Genomic DNA, 17,910 nt, shown 5'->3' with positions numbered 1-17,910 from the left:
AGGCCAGCGATTCCCGCAGAGCGTTGGCTGGTGCCCCTCACCGTGGTGTTGAGCCTCGCCTGAGCCGCACTGCTGGCCCCAACGCGCCGCAGCCAGCCAGCTCCTGGCACTGCAGAGCCTCTGCAGCAAGGCAAGGAGCCCTCGCCGGGCTCACCAGCCAAGCCCCACGGGAGAGCAGCCAGCAGCCCTGGAGCTGAGGGGCGGAGCGACCGAGGGCAAGTTATTGCTGTGCCTCAGTTTCCCCATGTGTGAAACGGGGATCATCCTACACCTGACCCACTGGGGAGTGGGTTGTTCTGAGGCTCACTCAATTCACAGGGTGCTCTGAGATCCCCGGCTAGGTAGCGCTGCAGGACCGAAGAGCCAAAGCGCGTCTCGCTATAAAAACCATCTTTATGTAAAAAACAGAGCAGAATGCCACCGTACGGGACACACACGGAGACTGAGTCCGGAGGCGAGTTCCCAAGAAAACTGCCTGAGAACAAAGGAACTGGAGCCAGAATGAGGATCAGAAACAAACCTCCCAGCTGGGAACCAACCTGACTCAGCAGCTGACGGGGGCAACGGGATCTGGCACCCAACGCCCTTCCCACAAAGGGTTAACCTCACCCCCTGAAATACCCCTCCCCCAGCACCTCCCTTACTGAACAGAGAGGAGGCGGCTGTGGCTACGCCCAGCCCCCCTGCGCACAAACCGAGCCAGCGGAACAGGTGGCAGGAGGGGAAATCGGGGCTTGTCACAGGCATGGGCATCCCGTTGGCCTGGGCTCTGATTTTCCCTCCCAGATTTGGTGCCAATGGGGGATTCTGAGCCCACCCCTCAGCCAAGCAGTTCAGCGCAGAGGATCCGGGGGGGGAAGGGGGCCAGCGTGTCTTCTCGGGGCAGGGGAAGGGAGAGAGACGCGGCATCATCTCAGGCTCCTCGCCAGCCTGTCTCGCGCCGCAGCCGAGGAGGAGAAGGGGTGTGGGGGGAAGAGAAGGGCCGTGTCCTTGTGTCTGTCTCCTGCCTCCCCTCTCCCCACAGCTCCCCTTAGGGTCTCCATTCTCGGCAGTCCAAGCCGACCTCCTGCTCACCCTCAGCCGAGCCCCCGGCTCACGCCGACGTGAAAACGGCCACGTGACAGCACGGACCATGCACGTCTGGTGGCACGTGCCGTCCTGCCCCCACGTGCTGGTCTGAGCGTGCGTGTGGATGCCGGCAGGGACACGCTGCTGCCCCTTTGCTCTCCAGGTGCGGTGCATTTCCCCGGCGATCCCATGGCCACGTGGGCTGCCTGCCTCCTGCGTCCACGAGCCCCAAGCCCCTGGGCTTGCCGCACGGCTGAGCACACCACAGGGCCGGGCGGAGGCGCGCCGGGGGGCTCACTTGGCCGACTTGGTGATGATGCGGGCAGAGAAGTCAAAGAGGTTCTTATTGATCTTCCGGAGGGTGCTGACTTCGTCCTCCAACTCCGTCACTTGGATCTTCAGCTGCTCCTGGTCTCCCATCAGGTTCTGCGGGGGGGGGGAGGGGAGAGGGGGCTTGGAGCAGGAGTCTCGACTCACCAGGCCCGATGGGGGGGGAACCAGCAGGACAGGGTAACCAGGGTCTCCCGAGACAGGGCCCCCTCCCCAAACCTCTTATTTTCTATCCCCTCATCCCGTGTTCCCTGCCCCAAACACCCCCAATTCCGCTAGTCACCCCCAAATCCTGGCCTCAGAGGGTTCCTAAGTTTGGAGGGTGTTTAACACCTTAGGGACCACCCTGCTTCCAGGGGACCCCGCAGGAAGCCCGTGTGCCTGGCGAAGCTGGAAGGAGGGGTCCCCCATTTAATACCTCACCCTCCGATGCCAGCCCTCGCCAAGCCCCAGTCCCAGCCACCCCAGGCCTGCTGGGGCCCGTGCGTGGGACTCACCTTTTCCCTCGTCGAGCACATCTGCGAGTACAACCGCTCGGCCTTTTCCAAGTAGCTCTCCCCGGCTCCCTGCAAGGAAACACGCTGCAGGGGTCAGGCAGGCGCATCTCACGACCCCACTGTCTTACCGCCCCCAAAGCCCCCTGCAGGACACTGGCGCCCCGGGAACCTCCCAGCACCGTGCCGGCCCCGGCTCAGCAACACGGGGAGAGCTTTCCTCGGCGCATCAAAGGAAGGAAAAACCTTAAATGAACCAGCAGAATCGCGATGGAGAGCGGTTCCCTGCTCTGATAGCGCGGAGATGGCCGTTGGGATCTATCACCGACCACCTGACCTGGATGGGGAAGTGACTGTGAAATGCTCAGGCAGATTAGCGAGGCTGTAAAAATACAAACGCGATCCCAGTGGGGGATTTCAACTATCCCAGTATCGACTGGGCACACGTCACCTCGGGACGGGAAGCACAAAGTGTCTTGACACCTTAAACGACTGCTCCTTGGAGCAGCTGGTTCTGGAGCCCACGAGAAGCTATTTTTGATTCATTCCTAAGTGGAGCACAGGATCTGGTCCAAGAGGTGACTATAGCTGGACCGCTTGGAAACAGTGACCAGAGTGCAATTAAATGTAACATCTCTGTGGTGGGAAAAACCCCTCAGCAGCCCGACAGCGTGGGCATTTCATTTCAGACAGGGGACGGACACAGACGAGGAAGTTAGTGAAACAGAAATTAAACGGCACAGGGACTCATAGACTTAGACTCATAGACTTTAAGGTCAGAAGGGACCATTATGATCATCTAGTCTGACCCCCTGCACAGTGCAGGCCACAGAATCTCGCCCACCCCTCTTAGAATAATCCTCTCACCTATGTCTCAGATATTGAAGCCTTCCAATACTTTGAAGGCCCCAACATGCAGAGAGTCCTTCAGCTGTGATCTGTGCCCAATGCTACAGAGGAAGGCGAAAAACCTCCAGGGCCTCTGCCAATCTACCCTGGAGGAAAATTCCTTCCTGACCCCAAATATGGCGATCAGCTAAACCCTGAGCATGTGGGCAAGACTCACCAGCCAGACACCCAGAAAGTTCCCTATAGCAACTCCTATCATCCCTCCATTGACCTATTTCCAACTGGAAATGAATGGTCAATTAGTTACCAAGATCATGTTATTTCATCCAACCATCCCCTTATCATGGAATCAGAACTGGAAGAGACCTCAGAAGGTCGTCAAGTCCAGCCCTCCGCACTAGGCAGGACCAATCCCATCTAAATCAACCCGGCCAGGGCTTTGTCAAGCCGAGACTTAAACACCTCTAGGGATGGAGACTCCACTACTTCCCTAGGTAACCCATTCCAATGCTTCACTACCCTCCTAGTAAAATAGTTTTTCCTAATATCCAATCTGGACCTCTCCCACCACAACTTGAGACCATTGCTCCTTGTTCTGCCATCTGTCACTACTGAGAACAGCCTCTCTCCATCCTCTTTGGAACCTCCCTTCAGGAAGTTGAAGGCTGCTATCAAGTCCCCCCTCACTCTTCGCTTCTGCAGACTAAACAGACCCAAGTCCCTCAGCCTCTCCTCGTAGGTCATATGCTCCAGACCCCTAATCATTTTGGTTGCCCTCCGCTGGACCCTCTCCAATGCGTCCGCATCCTTTTTGTAGTGGGGGGCCCAGAACTGGACACAGTACTCCAGATGTGGCCTCACCAAAGCCGAATAAAGGGGGATAATGACATCTCTGGATCTGCTGGCAATGCTCCTCTTAATGCATCCTAATATGCCATTAGCCTTCTTGGCTACAAGGGCACACTGTTGACTCATATCTAGCTTCTCATCCACTGTAACCCCCAGGTCCTTTTCTGCAGAACTACTACTTAACTGGTTGGTCCCCAGCCTGTAACTATGCTTGGGATTCTTCCGTCCCAAGTGCAGGACTCTACACTTGTCTTTGTTGAATCTCATGAGATTTCTAGTGGCCCAATCCTCCAAGCTGACATCCCTGCAAGCTGCATGGAAACTTTTCAAGGACACCATAATAGAGGCTCAACTTAAACGTATACCCCAGATTTAAAAAAAAAATACAGTAAGGGAACCAAAAAAGTGCCATTGGGGCTTTACAGCCAAAGAAAAGAAGCAGAGAGAAAGAAAAAGGCATTGCTCAGTGAGTGGGAGTCAAAACCTAATGAGGGAAACCGAAAGGAGCATAAACTGTCAAATGAAGTGTCAAAATCAGATCTAGAGTAGCCCAATGTCTGAGACTCTGTAACGCTGAAACGCTGGCTGTTCCCTCTGGGGGGCGCTGTTCCCTCTGGGGGGGGGCGCTGTTCCCTCTGGGGGGGCGCTGTTCCCTCCCGCTGTGGCGCTCGGCTGGGCTGCCGCACAGAAGCAAGTGGTGCAAGCAGCCATTTGGGGTCTGCGCTCCCCATGCAGGAGGAGGAGGAGAAGAGAGAACGAGAGGCAGGAGGCAGAGGAGGGCTGAGAGAGAGCAAGGGGGAGGCAGTAGGAGGAGGGGGGAGAGAGCGAGAGACGGGTGGCTCAGGAGAGAAGACCGAGATAGAAAGGGAACAGGACGTGGAGGAGAGACCCGAAAATCCCATTTTATGGGCTAATTGGCTAGTATAACAAGAAAAGCCCAAAAGGAGTTTGACGAGCAGCTAGCCAAACCCTCCAAAAGTAATAGCAAAATGGTTTTAAGTGCCTCAGAAGCAGGAGCCCAGCTCCCTGCCTGGCAGGGCCCTGGATGATGGAGGTGCCAAAGGAGCACTCAGACGATAGGCTCACTGCAGAGAAACTACATGAATTCTCTGCATCTGTCTTCCCGGCTGAGGCCGCGAGGGAGATTCCCAACCCTGAGCCGTTCCTTGTAGGTGACGCATGGGGGGCCCTGTCCCAGACTGAGGAGGTTTTGGAGCACACCCATGGACTGAACGAGTCGCGGGACCAGGCAGCAGCTCCCAAGAGTTCAGCAAGAACTCAACTGGGAAAGAGCGGAACTCCTGAGTGGACGTGTCGCCTGCCTTCCAATGGGCGTCTGGACCCGGCGACGGGCAGCTCGCCGACCGACTCCCCTTCTCTCTCGCGGGACCCCGGCAATTACATCCGGGAAGTCTAAGGGCAGGGCCGGGCTCAATGGCTGAAACTCCAGTAAAGAAGAGAGTCGGCCACGGGGACGAAGGCCGTTTGTTGGGGGGAGTCACGTGGTCTCTGTAAAGGGAAATCACGGCTCACTAGTCTAGAGTTCTTTGACGGGGGAGGGCCCAACGAGCATGCGGACACGGGGGAGCCAGGGACCTAGTGCGCTTAGATCTCCAGAAAGCCTCTGCCAAGGTCCCTCGCCCAAGGCCCCCAAGCAAAGCGAGCTGCCACGGGTAGGCGGGAAGGCCCGTTCGTGGGCAGGAATCAATGGCGAGCTGTCCGAGCGGAGAGAACTCGTCGTGTGCCCCGGGAGTCAGGCCTGGGACCAGCCCTATTCAGCCTCCGTCAGTGATCTGGAGAGGGGGGAACAGCGAGGAGCCAACATCTGCAGAGATACAGGCTGCTCAAGACAGCGAAGCCCAAAGCAGCCTGTGAAGAGCTTCCACAGGGTCCCGCCTAACTAGGTCACTGCCCGGTCTGCATGGGAGGAGGGCAGCCGGGGCTCGCTCCGCACCAGAAGGGACAGGCTGGGGGCAGGTCCACGAGAGCGGCGGAGCTTCTTCCTGGGACAGGCTGCCAGGTGCAGCAAAGACGTCCCAACAGCTCTGGGCACAGACCCCACGTCCGCCACCCCCTGCTCTAACAAGGGATAGAAACGAGTAGCAGCTACTGCTCTCCCCCTCTCCCTGCTGCCTCTGTATGAGAGGCAGCAAGAGGGGGGAGAAACAGGAGCTGGTGCCGCCTGCCCCCCCATCAGAGGCAACGGGGGGAGATAGGGGAGTCGCTCTGGCAGCAGCCTCTGTCCGCAGGGGTCCCAGTGGGAAGCTGGATCCCCCTGTGGACGGGCTGCTGCTGCCAAGAAGCCCTTGTTCACGCTGGCCCTGGCTGGCCACAGGCAAGCGCTTCTGGATCCCGCTTATGCCAGTCCGGGACGCTGCCCGGCGGCTCCTGCCGCGTTTACAATGCGGAGTCCGGGCGAGCCAGGACTGCTCAGTCCCAGCTCCAGCCGGCTGCCGCCGCGGCTCTGCAAGAGGCCCCGTTGTCGACTAAGCGTGTAGGCGACACAAATTGTCCGGACTGCACGATGAGCCAGATAACCGCCACGTCGCAGCCTGAGCTCTAACCACTAGAGCTCACTGCCCCCCCAGAGCCAGAGACCCCGAAGTCGACTCCCAGGCCCTCTCGTTCTAGCTGCTCTTTCAGTCGACTTGTCAACGGGCAGGCCCAGGTGCGGCTGGGCTCTCAGGCCATTACAGGAGGACGCTAAGCGCCCGCCAGGTCCCCCCCCGCTTCCTCTCCAAAGGGGTGGCTGGGCCAGGAATCAGCTCGGCAGGGATCAGCCAGCTGCTCCGCTGGAGCTGGAAGAGCCCCCAGGCCGGGGCGGGACGGACCCTACCTGCTGGTGGAGGCCGAGACGCACCGTCACCCCCTCGGATCCTGGCTCCTCGCCGCTCTCCGTCCCGTGCAGGTGTTTGCTGAACTTGGGCAGCGGCACGCTGGGCTTGCTGTCCGGGTTACACATGCTGGCTGGGGCCATCACAATGAAGGCATTTGTAACTGGGCCTGGGGGAAAAGCAAGAGCCGGGGAAATTCCCATGGTGCCAACGTGCTTGGGAAGGGCAGGGCAGCAGCAGGACTCCTGGGTCCTATTCCTAGCTCTGGGACACAGCGGGACCCTGTGTTCGGCACCAGGAGCAGGGCTCAGGGCCCCTGGGTTCTGGTCCTGGCTCGGGCAGGGAGCGGAGCCTCGGAGCAGCCGGGGCTCCTGGGTTCCCGGCCATGCAGCTGATCAAACCCGGGGCCAAGGCGCCAGACGCAGGACTCAGCAGGGCCCGCTGGGGGCAGCGCAACGTGCTGAGGTCGGCTGCTTTGGGAGATCAGAGAGCGGGGGAGGAGGGGCCCCAGTCTGGCCCCAAGCAGTCCTGGGGCAGGGAGCTTTAGCTCGGTGAAAGGAGGCTGAACGTGCCTGGGGACGCTCCTGCTTCAGCTGGCGCGACAGGACGTGCAGTGATGGGGGGCAGTAGGCTGAGCGCTTGGGTGGCCACCCAGGGGGTAGACGTGACTGCCCGAGAAGGCCAGGCTTATGGGGTAGCTGACTGCTCGCTACACCCCCACTTGGGCATGTGGGCCTCAGCCGGCTGGATCCGCGCCCCCAGGTTCAGCCCAGCTCAGGGGCCCCCAGTTCTGCCCGGCTGCATTCTGAGCATTCGCCAGAGCAGCGGCGAGCAGCACCCCGGAGCGCCGCGGCATCACTGAGCAGCTGGGGCCCCCCGTCCAGTGGCCAAGTCGCTGGGGATGAGGGGGCTAAGCTGCCCCCCCCAGCACGAGGGGAAGGGGAGGGCTCGGCTCAGACTGTCACACACGGGGGGAACCTGCCCCAGGCGCAGGCTGGCCGGAGCCGTTCGCTGGCCGGGTGGGCTGGGCTGGGCGGGGCGCCGGAGCCGGCCCCACCTTTGTGATTCATCGTCCGCAGGCACTGCTTGCTCTGGATGTCCCACAGCCGGACGGTCTCGTCGTGCGAGCCGGAGAGCAGCAGGCTGCCGTCCGTGGAGACGGACAGACAGGTCACCTGGTTCCTGCGGACAGAGGGACAGCCGCCGGCGCTGGGTTACGGGGAGGCAGCGGGGATGCGGGGACTGGTCTGGAGGTCAGGAAAGGGTCAGCGATTGGTGGAGACTGACCTGTGCCCCTTGAAGATCTTCCCGTTCTCCCGCTCCGACTGGAAGGCCCGGTCTCTCTGAACAGGCTGCGGGAGCCAAGGAAGGAGAATTCAGAGGGTGAGCTGCCTCCCTCCCCAGCAAGGGGAGAGCAGGGGAGAGCAGGTCCTACAGAGGGCGGCCGAGCTGGACGCGAGCCCCTCCAGGTCTGAGCCCCAACTCATGTCTGGCCCGGGGGTGCTGCAGTCGCGTCGTGCCTGTGCAGCATGGCCCAGGGTCACGGCCTGGGGCCAGTGCGGACGGGGGGCCGAGCAGGGGAGATGGAGCAGCCTGAGCCCCCAGGCCTCTGCTCCCCTGAATCCGAGTTCTCAGCCTCGCAGGCTGGAGGCGAAGGGACGTGCTCTTCTGGGCAGTGGGGACATGTAACGGCCCCTGCTCGGGCCACGAGCCCAGCCCCGGAGAGCCACCCTGGAAGGGGCATCTCAGGCGTCGCGACCCCCTTGCGGGAGACACCCCGTCCGGCTGCTCCGGCTCTCGAGATTTAGAGCGGGGAGGGGGACTCAGACTTGCAAACGATTCCAGGACCCCCCCCCCTCCTGTCCGCAGCCAGCGAGGTCCCTCTGGCCGCTCAGGAGCCCAGGGGGCCTCAACCAGCAATTCCACCGCTGCAGCCTGCCCGGGCGCTCGGCGACCACAGACCGGGCCCCGCGGCCCCGCCCCCCACGCTCCGACCAGACGCCCCCTCCCCACTGGGGGCACCCGCACGCTACGAGCCAGGCGGGACTGGGGGCGGCCAGCCCCAGGGGAGCAGACGAGGAAAGCAGCCGGCTCCTGTCAGCTCCGCCCCTGCGCAGGGCTGCCGGGGTCCGGCTCGCACCCCCTCACAGGACGCCTGCCCCTCCCGGAACACTCACCCAGGCACAGAGGTCGACCTGGAAGATGGAGCCGTCCATGCCGCCGCAGAACATGTGATACTCGGCCAGGTCAAGGGTCACCGCCATGATGCCCACGTCGAAGAGCACGGAGAGCAGGAGCTCGCCCGAGGAGATTTCCCAGAGCTGGGCGGGGGCAGAGACGACGGGGTTAACGGCAGAACCCGCTGTCCTTCCCTAGCGACTCCCCTCCCCCTCGCAGTCCTTCGCCTGCCTGGGAAGGAGCAGCAGCATCGCCCCAGGCTAGAGGTGGGGAAACTGAGGCCCAAGGTCACAAAGCAAGAGGCTGCCCCAAGAGAGCAGATGTGAACCAGCCGCAGGACGGTTACGTAGGCACCTGCGCTGCGCCCGTCCGCCTCCCTTCTTCCGCCAAGGGAGTCGTCCGAGCAGACCAAGCCCCCTTTTCTCTACACTCCAGAGCTCCCCTTCCTGGCTGCTTTCCAGTCTCCCCTTACAAGAGGGAGAGTGTTGCCTAGTGGTGAGACCAAAAGGCGGCGCGCCCCAGTTGTACTGTGGCCTCCCTACACGACTGGCCGAGCCCCTGAACTGCTCTGCCTCCCCGCCTGTAAAACAGGGACCATGTCCTGCGGCAGCTTCCTCTCCCGGGGACCCCTGGAATATTTTAGCACCCCCGCTGCAGCTGCCCGCCTCCGCCGGATGGAGGTTGCCAGCCGGGTAGGACGCGGAGGGCTCCAAGCAGGCCCCCCCCCGGACAGCAGGGAAGCTGCCAAGCACACGGGGACATCGGCTCGAGGTGACAGAAGAGCTGCCAACGTGGGGAGGAGAAGCCCCATTAAGCACTGGCAGGGCTGAGTCACCGGCGAGCGCGCCAGGAACCGGCGCTGACTGCGGGCGGGAGACAGGATGGATCCTGACCCCTCCAGGGCACCGTTCACCGGGCCAGCAGCGCAGAAGCCACGTGACCGGGACCACGGCGCTCCCCGCCCCCGCCCTTACCTTCACCGTCTGGTCCAGGGAGGCGCTGGCGGCTCGGGCCAGGGGGCCGCCGAAGCCGCAGCACAGGTCTGTTATGGGGAGGCTGTGTCGGGACCACACGTGGCGAGGCTCGGGGATCTGGGGGTGCTCCGCCTGCAGCGTGCTGCACGGGGAAGAACAGAGCAGGGGGGTTAATGCAGTGGGGAGGCTGCGAGAGGAGAGCAGACGCGGCTGCCGGGGCCCCGGGGGCTGCGCGTGGGAGCTGGGAAGGGAGCGTGTCGGCGTGGGGGCTCGGCCCTGGCGAGATGCTCTTTGATTCCGCCAAAGGAAGGGAGGAGCCTGGAGCAAGGGCTCCGAGATCAGGGCGTGCGAGTGGCCCCGGCCCCGGGCACTGAAACGTCTCCGCCGCGGCCTCCTGCTTGTGCCGCTTCGTGGAGCTGTCAGCGGGCAGGCGCCCCGAGCCAACGGCAAGGCTGGCATCCTGCTAGCACACTCCACCGCAACCTCCTTCCCCTCCCCCCTCGCCCAGCCAGCCCCAAGCCGCTCCGGGCCGGGCCCCACAAAAGCAGCCGCAGCAGGGTCCAGGCGCAGTTTGCCACGTGCCCTGGACGGGGTCAGGGGAGGACACTCAGGGACAGCAGCCGGTCTGGTTTCCTGGATCTCGGCGCAGCACGAGCCACAGGTAACTGCTCCCTCCCTCCCGTCCAATCCCGCCCTCCCCTCCCTGGGGTCAGCACTAAGGGAAAGGGAGGCACAGCTGCTGAGAGCCCAGTGCCTGCCCGGCTCCCACGTGCACACGGCTGCACGTTAATCCCCAGCGTCCCTGCCCGGCTCCGACGTGCACACGGCTCCACGTTAATCCCCAGCATCCCTGCCCGGCTCCGACGTGCACACGGCTGCACGTTAATCCCCAGCGTCCCTGCCCGGCTCCGACGTGCACACGGCTGCACGTTAATCCCCAGCATCCCTGCCCGGCTCCCACGTGCACACGGCTGCACGTTAATCCCCAGCATCCCTGCCCGGCTCCCACGTGCACACGGCTGCACGTTAATCCCCAGCGTCCCTGCCCGGCTCCGACGTGCACACGGCTCCACGTTAATCCCCCACATCCCTGCCCGGCTCCGACGTGCACACGGCTACACATTAATCCCCAGCGTCCCTGCCCGGCTCCGACATGCACACGGCTACACATTAATCCCCAGCGTCCCTGCCCGGCTCCGACGTGCACACGGCTCCACGTTAATCCCCCACATCTCTGCCCGGCTCCGACATGCACACGGCTCCACGTTAATCACCAGCGTCCCTGCCCGGCTCCGACGTGCACACAGCTACACGTTAATCCCCCGCGTCCCTGCCCGGCTCCAACGTGCACACGGCTACACGTTAATCCCCAGTGTCCCTGCCCGGCTCCGACATGCACACAGCTCCACGTTAATCCCCAGCGTCCCTGCCCGGCTCCGACATGCACACAGCTACACGTTAATCCCCCGCGTCCCTGCCTGGCTCCCACGTGCACACGGCTACACGTTAATCACCAGCGTCCCTGCCCGGCTCCGACGTGCACACGGCTACACGTTAATCACCAGCGTCCCTGCCCGGCTCCGACGTGCACACGGCTACACGTTAATCCCCAGCGTCCCTGCCCGGCTCCGACGTGCACACGGCTACACGTTAATCCCCAGTGTCCCTGCCCGGCTCCGACATGCACACGGCTACACGTTAATCCCCCACATCCCTGCCCGGCTCCGACATGCACACAGCTCCACGTTAATCTCTCTCTCTCACACACACACAGAGCGTGTCTGGCACGTGCCCCTTGCGAAGGGCCCTTTAACTGACCCCAGCAGTGGCCTTGTGCACAGGAAACACACCCACCAAGGTGCTCTGCCCCCGCTAACGGGGCTGGGCGTTTCACTGCCTGCTTCTCGCCCTCTAGCCATTGGAACAGGTGGGGGCGCCCCACGCGGAGAAGGGGAACAGCCCCGGCCAGACATGGGAGCACCCCAGTCACTGCTCTGGCTACACAGCACCTCGGGCGGGGAGAATCTCTCCCCACTAGGGGTGGAAGATGCCGCTACCTGTAAAGGTTCCACACCAGGACCAGGCAGTCCTTGGCCCCCGAGAGGAAGTGGCTGCTGTCGTCAGTGAAGCACAGGCACGTGAGGTCCTGGTAGTGGCGGTTCAGGATGGCGAGGAGGTTCCCGCTGGAGACCTGGAAACGAGAGAAAGGGAACCCGTGAAAGCCCCTAGATGACCACTTCTCCCTTCCCAGCCTCGCAGCAGTGTGGAAGGGCCTCGCGAGGGCCCCCCGGGGCATAGACACAAGCCAAGCCAGGATGAGCTGGAGAACAGATGGACTCACTGGTAAGGCACCAGACCCTGGCTTCTGATTCAGTGTGGCCTCAAAAAAAACCCACCAACCAACCAACCCACTCCCCGTGCCTCAGTTTCTCCATCGACAGTCTCCTATCCACTGGGGGGGGAGGGGCTCGTGAGGCAGAGTGTCTTGGGAGTGCTGCTTGAGAAGGGCAGCGTGTAGCAGAGACGGCCGGGCAGGGAGCAGCTCCCGGCGTCTTTCACAGAGCTCTGTGCACCCAGCACTCGGAAGGATTTTTCTTGTCCCCTGGTGACAATCCGATACCCACAGCTGCTCAAATAGCGAGGCTCAGGACCATGCCCCGGGACCGAGAGCTTTATGGGCAGACACTTGGCAGTTTAGCCCTGGGCCCAAGTCACGGCTTTTTGATTTGCCCCAGGAAATACTCAGCACATCTCTTACCCCGCCTGAGTGCCACTAACAAGCCCTGCAACTCTCATCCCTTCAGGCCCCGAAGAACTTCTCAGAGCTCCTACGGCAGGCAGGCAGGCAGCACGACCCTCGTTGTGCCAGTGGGGAAACAGAGGCACAACGAGACCGTCTATGCCAAGGTCATCCAGCAAGTCAGTGGCAGAGCTGGGAATAAAACCCAGGAGTGCGGACTCTTGGGCCAGCTTATCCTGTCAACGCTCAGTTTGTCGGCGTGATCACAAGGACTGCGATTTCCCTTTAGGCTGTGGCTCTGCACACCGCCTTCTACCAACCACTTTGGGTAGCCTCCAGTGAGAGCGCGAGGACGGAACGGGCGCCCCTCTCCAAGGGGACAAGCACAGGTACTGCGGATGGTCGGAGCCTCTGCTACCCACTCCTAAACTCTCCTCCAAACACTACGCAGAAACTAAGCGCTTCCCAGAGATAGGATCCAGCGTCCTCTCACCTCGGGCTGCTGGGCAGGGCCCCTTGCTCCCTTCAACACAAGGCCAAGCTGCTGGAGCAGCCGGGGAGACGGAGGGGGGAGCATCTACCCACACAACCGCTATCAGTAAGTGACGACTTCTCTCACCCTCTCCTTCAGGCTGCAACCACATGCCCGAAAGCAAAGGGCCTGCCAGACAGGCAGCCCTGCCCTCTCGTGGCAATTTCTTGTAGCTGCACAAAGGTGGTTTCCTAAGCTCAAGCCAGAAAAGATGAATTTCTCCTATATTATTTGGAACGGACCTAACAAGGCCTCCGCCAATCAGAGAGCACAGATACCGTGTAATTACGGGTGCCCAGAGCAATGGGACGTCCCTGCATTTGGACTGGGCCCCAGTTCCATAGGACAAACGTGCCTCGGTTGTTCAAATCAGACCCTCGGCACTAGGTATGTCAGTTCAGTGTTTCCTGAGCTAATGCAAACGGGGCCTTTGGAGGCAGAGCACGGCCTAGCGGTTACTGCAGGAGCTAGGCTTCCTGGCATTTACCAAAGACCCTATCACTGCTTCATGGGTAGGGCCCTTCCAAATTCACAGCCCATTTTGGTAAATTTCACGGTCACAAGATCTGTAAAATCATAAACTGCGTGATTTCAGATATGCAAATCTGAAATGTCAGTGTTGTAACTGTAGGGGTCCTGACTTAACAGGAAGAGTGGGGTGTGGCTCTGCTACCCTTACTTCTGCTCTGCTGCTGGCAACAGCGCAGCCTGCAGAGCTGGGCAGATGGAGAGAAGCCACTGCTGGCCAGGAGCCCAGCTCTGGAGGCCGAATCACTGCCAGCAGCAGCACAGAAGGCAGGAGGGGATGGTACAGGATGGCCACCCTTCTCCACTACTGCCTGCAGAGCGGGGCCCTCAGCCAGCAGCCACCACGCTCGGGCTGTCCAGCTCTGCAGACAGTAGTGCAGAAGCAAGGTAGCATAGTGTGCTCACTGCTGCTGTACTGCTACAGGTAGGATACTGCCTGCAGATGGCCAACAGCGGCTGCCCTGCGGTTGCTCGGCGCCAGTGCATAAGTAAGGGCGGCAATAGGCAATCGCCCTGAAATAATGGTACAACCTCCCTACAAGCCCCTTTTGGGTCGGGCCCTGCAGTCTGAGAAACTCCGGCCTCCCCATGCAATCTGTATAGTATAGGGTCAAAGTACACAGAAGGCCGGATTTCACAGGTGGAGACTGGATTTCCCGGTCCATGACGTGGTTTTCATGGCCACGAATGGGGTAGGACCCTGGTCATGGGATTACCTTGGGCAAGAACCTCTTAGCTCACAAAGGAGCGCTGTGGAGTTTTGGAATAAAGTGTTTTGGATGAAAGGCAAACAAGAGCTCAGCTTGGGTTCACTCTGCCCCAGCAAAGTTCAGTTCCCGAACAGGAAGCAACCAGAAGCCACCATGTACATAATAAAGAGAGGGCTCTTTGCTGGCTCTTTGGTTAAGTGCCGCCGTGCTCCGCGTTCGCTCGATCAACAGTCCTTGCTCCTATGGGTCATTGTTAGGGGGCCTGCACGGCCCTGGCTTGGCAATAAACACAGTGCGGATCTCTAACAAGAAAAACCCAGGCCTGTCAAGTCTGGTGCACATAAGCACGCAGGCAAGGTTTGGGAGGGAGAAGCTTTGAGAGGCAGGAATGTTTTGCATAACAATGCAGATTAAGCATCATAGGAGAGACCACGTCAAGAACACACAACAAGCAACCTTGCACTGGTGCTTCTATTTCTGATCAGCACAAATTACAGATGCAGCCATAAAACTGTTAACTACGCTCATTGTTTTTGGAACATCCTGATGTATCCCAAATAGGGCATTGGGCATTTTAGGTCTCTTACACACTACGTGATCAACTGGTAAATATTATTAGAACGACCAAGTCTCGTTTTGCTATAAAATAGGCTTAGTAAGAGGAATTGATGGGAGGGAGGGAGCAGAACAGACCCAAAGGTCCCGCTCATTGTAACTAGAAGTAAATAGGCCCTTCACACCAGAGACCCCAGTGCATGGTGTTCCGACGGGACCACGACCCTCCTGCCTGGTACTGTAGGTGGCATACGGGTGAAGTGTAAGTGACCTAGGCTTAATTAGTGTATTATAGTAGCTCTTATATTAATTGCTTTTGCATTGCTTTGTGCTGTATTAATTGCTTTAGAATTTATAGTATTTAAGGTTTAAATATTATAGTCATTGTTTTTAAGGCCTGTAAAACGTAAACTGCTTAAACGTAACTGCTTAAAGCTTGCAAGAAATAAGAAAGTGGTTAAGTCTCCCTGGAACGTCCTGGTTTCCCTTGGATCTAAAATAAATCGAACCACACGACAGACGTGAAAGATGGAAACTGTGCAGTCACACTCATCACAGCAAGTACACTGTATTTTCCCCAGTAGCCTAAGGGTGTCAGCCTTTTCCTGACATGTAGCCTCATTTTTAACTCAGCCGCCTACACAACTGTTTCCATGTAGCCCTCGGATATCTCACCTCCCACAGATAGATGCTCTCCGCAATGCCTGCCAGGATGTAGAGACCATTGGGGGACGCTGTCAGGCAGGTCACCACCCCAGGGCAGATGATCTTCTGCTGGAGTTGGTCCTAGAAGCACAAAGAATGGACGGGAACAGGGGCATTCAGTGAGGAGGCAAAAAGTCACTTAGGGCTGGATTCGTGAGGGAACTGGGCAGAGGAATGAGGACCCAGGTTCAATTCCAGTCCCAGTTGTAGATTGGGGGGGCTGACGTGGGCAGGGCTCTGAGGGGCCTGATGGGAGTGAGGATCAATGGGGGCGGGAGCGTCCCAAGAGGGCAATGGGGGCAGGGCAGAGAAGGAGGCCTGGGGGGAGGAGATGAAGGCGGGACTCTGAGAGGGGCTTCGGGGGGGGGGATGGGGTCCCAGGTGGGATTCTGAGGGGCCTGATGGGTCTGGGTTGGGGGGAGGTCAATGGGGAAGGGCTGAGGGGGTCCTGGGGAGGTAATGGAGGGTGGGTATCTGAGGGGGTAACCCAGGGGGCAATGAGAGCTGGGCTGAGGGAGGTCCCGGGGACGATGGGGGAGTTCTGAGGGGGTAACGGGCATGGGGATGATGGAAGCCTCAGGGGGCAATGGGGGGTTCCCAAGGGCTTCGGCTGAGGGGAATCCTGGGGGGGCTCTGGGGGGCTCCAGGGGGAGGGGATAAAGGGGTCTGGGGTCCTGGAGGGGTGGGGCTGAGGGGAGTCCTGGGGGGGCGGGGCTCTGAGGGATCACGGGGGGCCGGATCTGGGAGCTTCTGGGGGGCGGGGCTGAGGAGTCCTGGGGGGTGGGGCCAAGGGAGGTGGGGCTCTGCGGGGGCCGGGGGGTGGGGTCAGGAGGCTCCCGGAGGGTGGGGCTCTGAGGGGTCCTGGGGGGGCGGGGCCGAGGGCCCGGGGCTCTGAGGGGTCCTGGGGGGCGGGGTCCGAGGGGCCCGGGGGCGGGGCTAAGGCCCCGGGGGCGGGGCTCTGAGGGGTCCTGGGGGGCGGGGTCCGAGGGCCCGGGGGCGGGGCTCTGAGGGTCCCGGGGGCGGGGCTCTGAGGGCCCGGGGGCGGGGTCCGAGGGCCCCGGGGGCGGGGCTAAGGCCGGGGGCGGGTCCGAGGGCCCGGGGGCGGGGTCCGAGGGCCCCGGGGGCGGGGCTAAGGCCGGGGGCGGGGTCCGAGGGCCCCGGGGGCGGGGCTAAGGCCGGGGGCGGGTCCGAGGGCCCGGGGGCGGGGCTCTGAGGGCCCGGGGGCGGGGTCCGAGGGCCCCGGGGGGCGGGGCTAGGGCCGGGGGCGGGGCACCTTGCGCTGCAGCTCCCACACGCTGACGTAGGCCTTGCCGAGCTGCGCGCCCAGCAGGTGCCCCGCGCCCAGCAGCGCCAGGCCGCGCGCGCCGCTGTTGCCGCCGCGGTACCCGGGCAGGGCGCAGCCCGAGCGCAGCTCCCACACGGCGCAGCCCCAGGGCCCGGCCGCGTCCGCCACCAGCGCCACCTCCGCGGGCGCCGCCATCTTGCGCCGCGCGCCGCCCCGCCCCGGAAGCTAAGCAGGCGCGGCCGGGGCCGGGGCCGGAGGGGAGACCCGCGCGCGGGCGCCGCCTGCCGGGCGCCAGGGCTCAGCGCGCCAGTGGGGCGCCAGGGGGCGCTGCTCGCCCACCGCGCGCATCAGGGCCTGGCGCCGTGACCCCCCGGCGGGGGCGGGGCAGTGTAAGGGGGGGTCCCTGGCTGCAGGGGGGGGGGTGTCCCTGGCTGCAGGGGGGGTCCCTGGCTGCAAGGGGGGTCCCTGGCTGCAGGGGGGTGTCCCTGGCTGCAGGGGGGGTCTCTGGCTGTAGGGGGGTCCCTGGCTGCAAGGGGGGGTGTTCCTGGCTGCAAGGGGGGTCCCTGGCCCTGCTGCGCCCTGGAAGCGGCTGGTCCAGCTCCTTGGCGAGGCTGGTTGGGGGTCCGGGCGCTGCATCGGCTCTGGGGGCTGGGCCCATGGGGGCGCCTCTGCCTGGGAGCCAGATCTGCTGCCAGGCCAGGGAGACTTGCAAACCCCTCACCTCCGCCCCACCCCAGAGGGGGCCTGCCCCCAGCCCAGTGCTTCCTCCCCCCAGTCTGGCACCCCCGCGTATACGCCTAACCCCTCATCCTGCCCCACTCCAGAGCCTGTGCCCAGGTGGAGCCCACTCCTCTGCACCCCATAGCCCTCGCTCTAGTGAAAAGAGCGTTACGGTGGGTCGCGGCCCCAACAATTTTCTTCAACTGGGTTGCAAGGAAAGAAGTTTGAAATCCTCTGCCCTAGCAGCCCCCCTCCCCCTGCTGCAGGAAGGGGGGCCAGGGGTGCACAGCCCAGCACTGGGGGTGCCTTGCTCCAGGGGACAGAATTCGACTTGCTCAATGCCCCTTGGCCTGGCAAAGACCAAGTCCAGGCTGATTAACGGAACTTCTGGCTACCAGGGTGCTGCCGTTCAGGGTCCGGCTGGGACGATGCCGCACTGAGCCCTGCAGCCCCGTGGGGGGTCACTCGCTTGCTGCTGTGACAAAGGAGACCCTGGGACCCCTGTTTATCTCGTGAATTCCTATGCCGGTTTGCCTGCACTGAGGCTAATGTTGCATCC

The 17,910-nt window shown here is 61.9% G+C and overlaps 1 protein-coding gene across 1 annotated transcript; it reads right to left on the bottom strand.

Moving 5' to 3' along the window:
* Positions 1–375: 375 nt before the first annotated feature.
* Positions 376–16,853, bottom strand: WDR18 (WD repeat domain 18). Its single transcript, XM_075902641.1, has 10 exons — positions 16,620–16,853; positions 15,317–15,427; positions 11,634–11,767; positions 9,577–9,718; positions 8,602–8,745; positions 7,712–7,776; positions 7,482–7,606; positions 6,427–6,593; positions 1,896–1,964; positions 376–1,494 (listed from the first exon to the last, which is right to left on the bottom strand). Exons 1-10 carry the CDS (start codon positions 16,824–16,826, stop codon positions 1,363–1,365), a joined length of 1,296 nt encoding a protein of 431 aa, XP_075758756.1. The 5' UTR covers positions 16,827–16,853; the 3' UTR covers positions 376–1,362.
* Positions 16,854–17,910: the final 1,057 nt, after the last annotated feature.

This window comes from Pelodiscus sinensis, chromosome 19 (assembly GCF_049634645.1).
Source record: "Pelodiscus sinensis isolate JC-2024 chromosome 19, ASM4963464v1, whole genome shotgun sequence".
Classification (NCBI taxonomy): domain Eukaryota; kingdom Metazoa; phylum Chordata; order Testudines; family Trionychidae; genus Pelodiscus; species Pelodiscus sinensis.
The sequence above is the reverse complement of the archived record's forward strand: the minus strand, read 5'-3'. Positions and strand labels throughout refer to the sequence as shown.

Excerpts from the sequence above, each read along its gene's own strand:
- WDR18 (XM_075902641.1), bottom strand. The coding sequence starts at position 16,826 with ATGGCGGCGCCCGCGGAGGTGGCGCTGGTGGCGGACGCGGCCGGGCCC. Across the intron at positions 7,607-7,711 it reads AAGATCTTCAAGGGGCACAG|GAACCAGGTGACCTGTCTGT; the intron begins GTCAGTCTCCAC and ends CTCTGTCCGCAG. Across the intron at positions 6,594-7,481 it reads GCGGACGATGAATCACAAAG|GCCCAGTTACAAATGCCTTC; the intron begins GTGGGGCCGGCT and ends CTTTTCCCCCAG.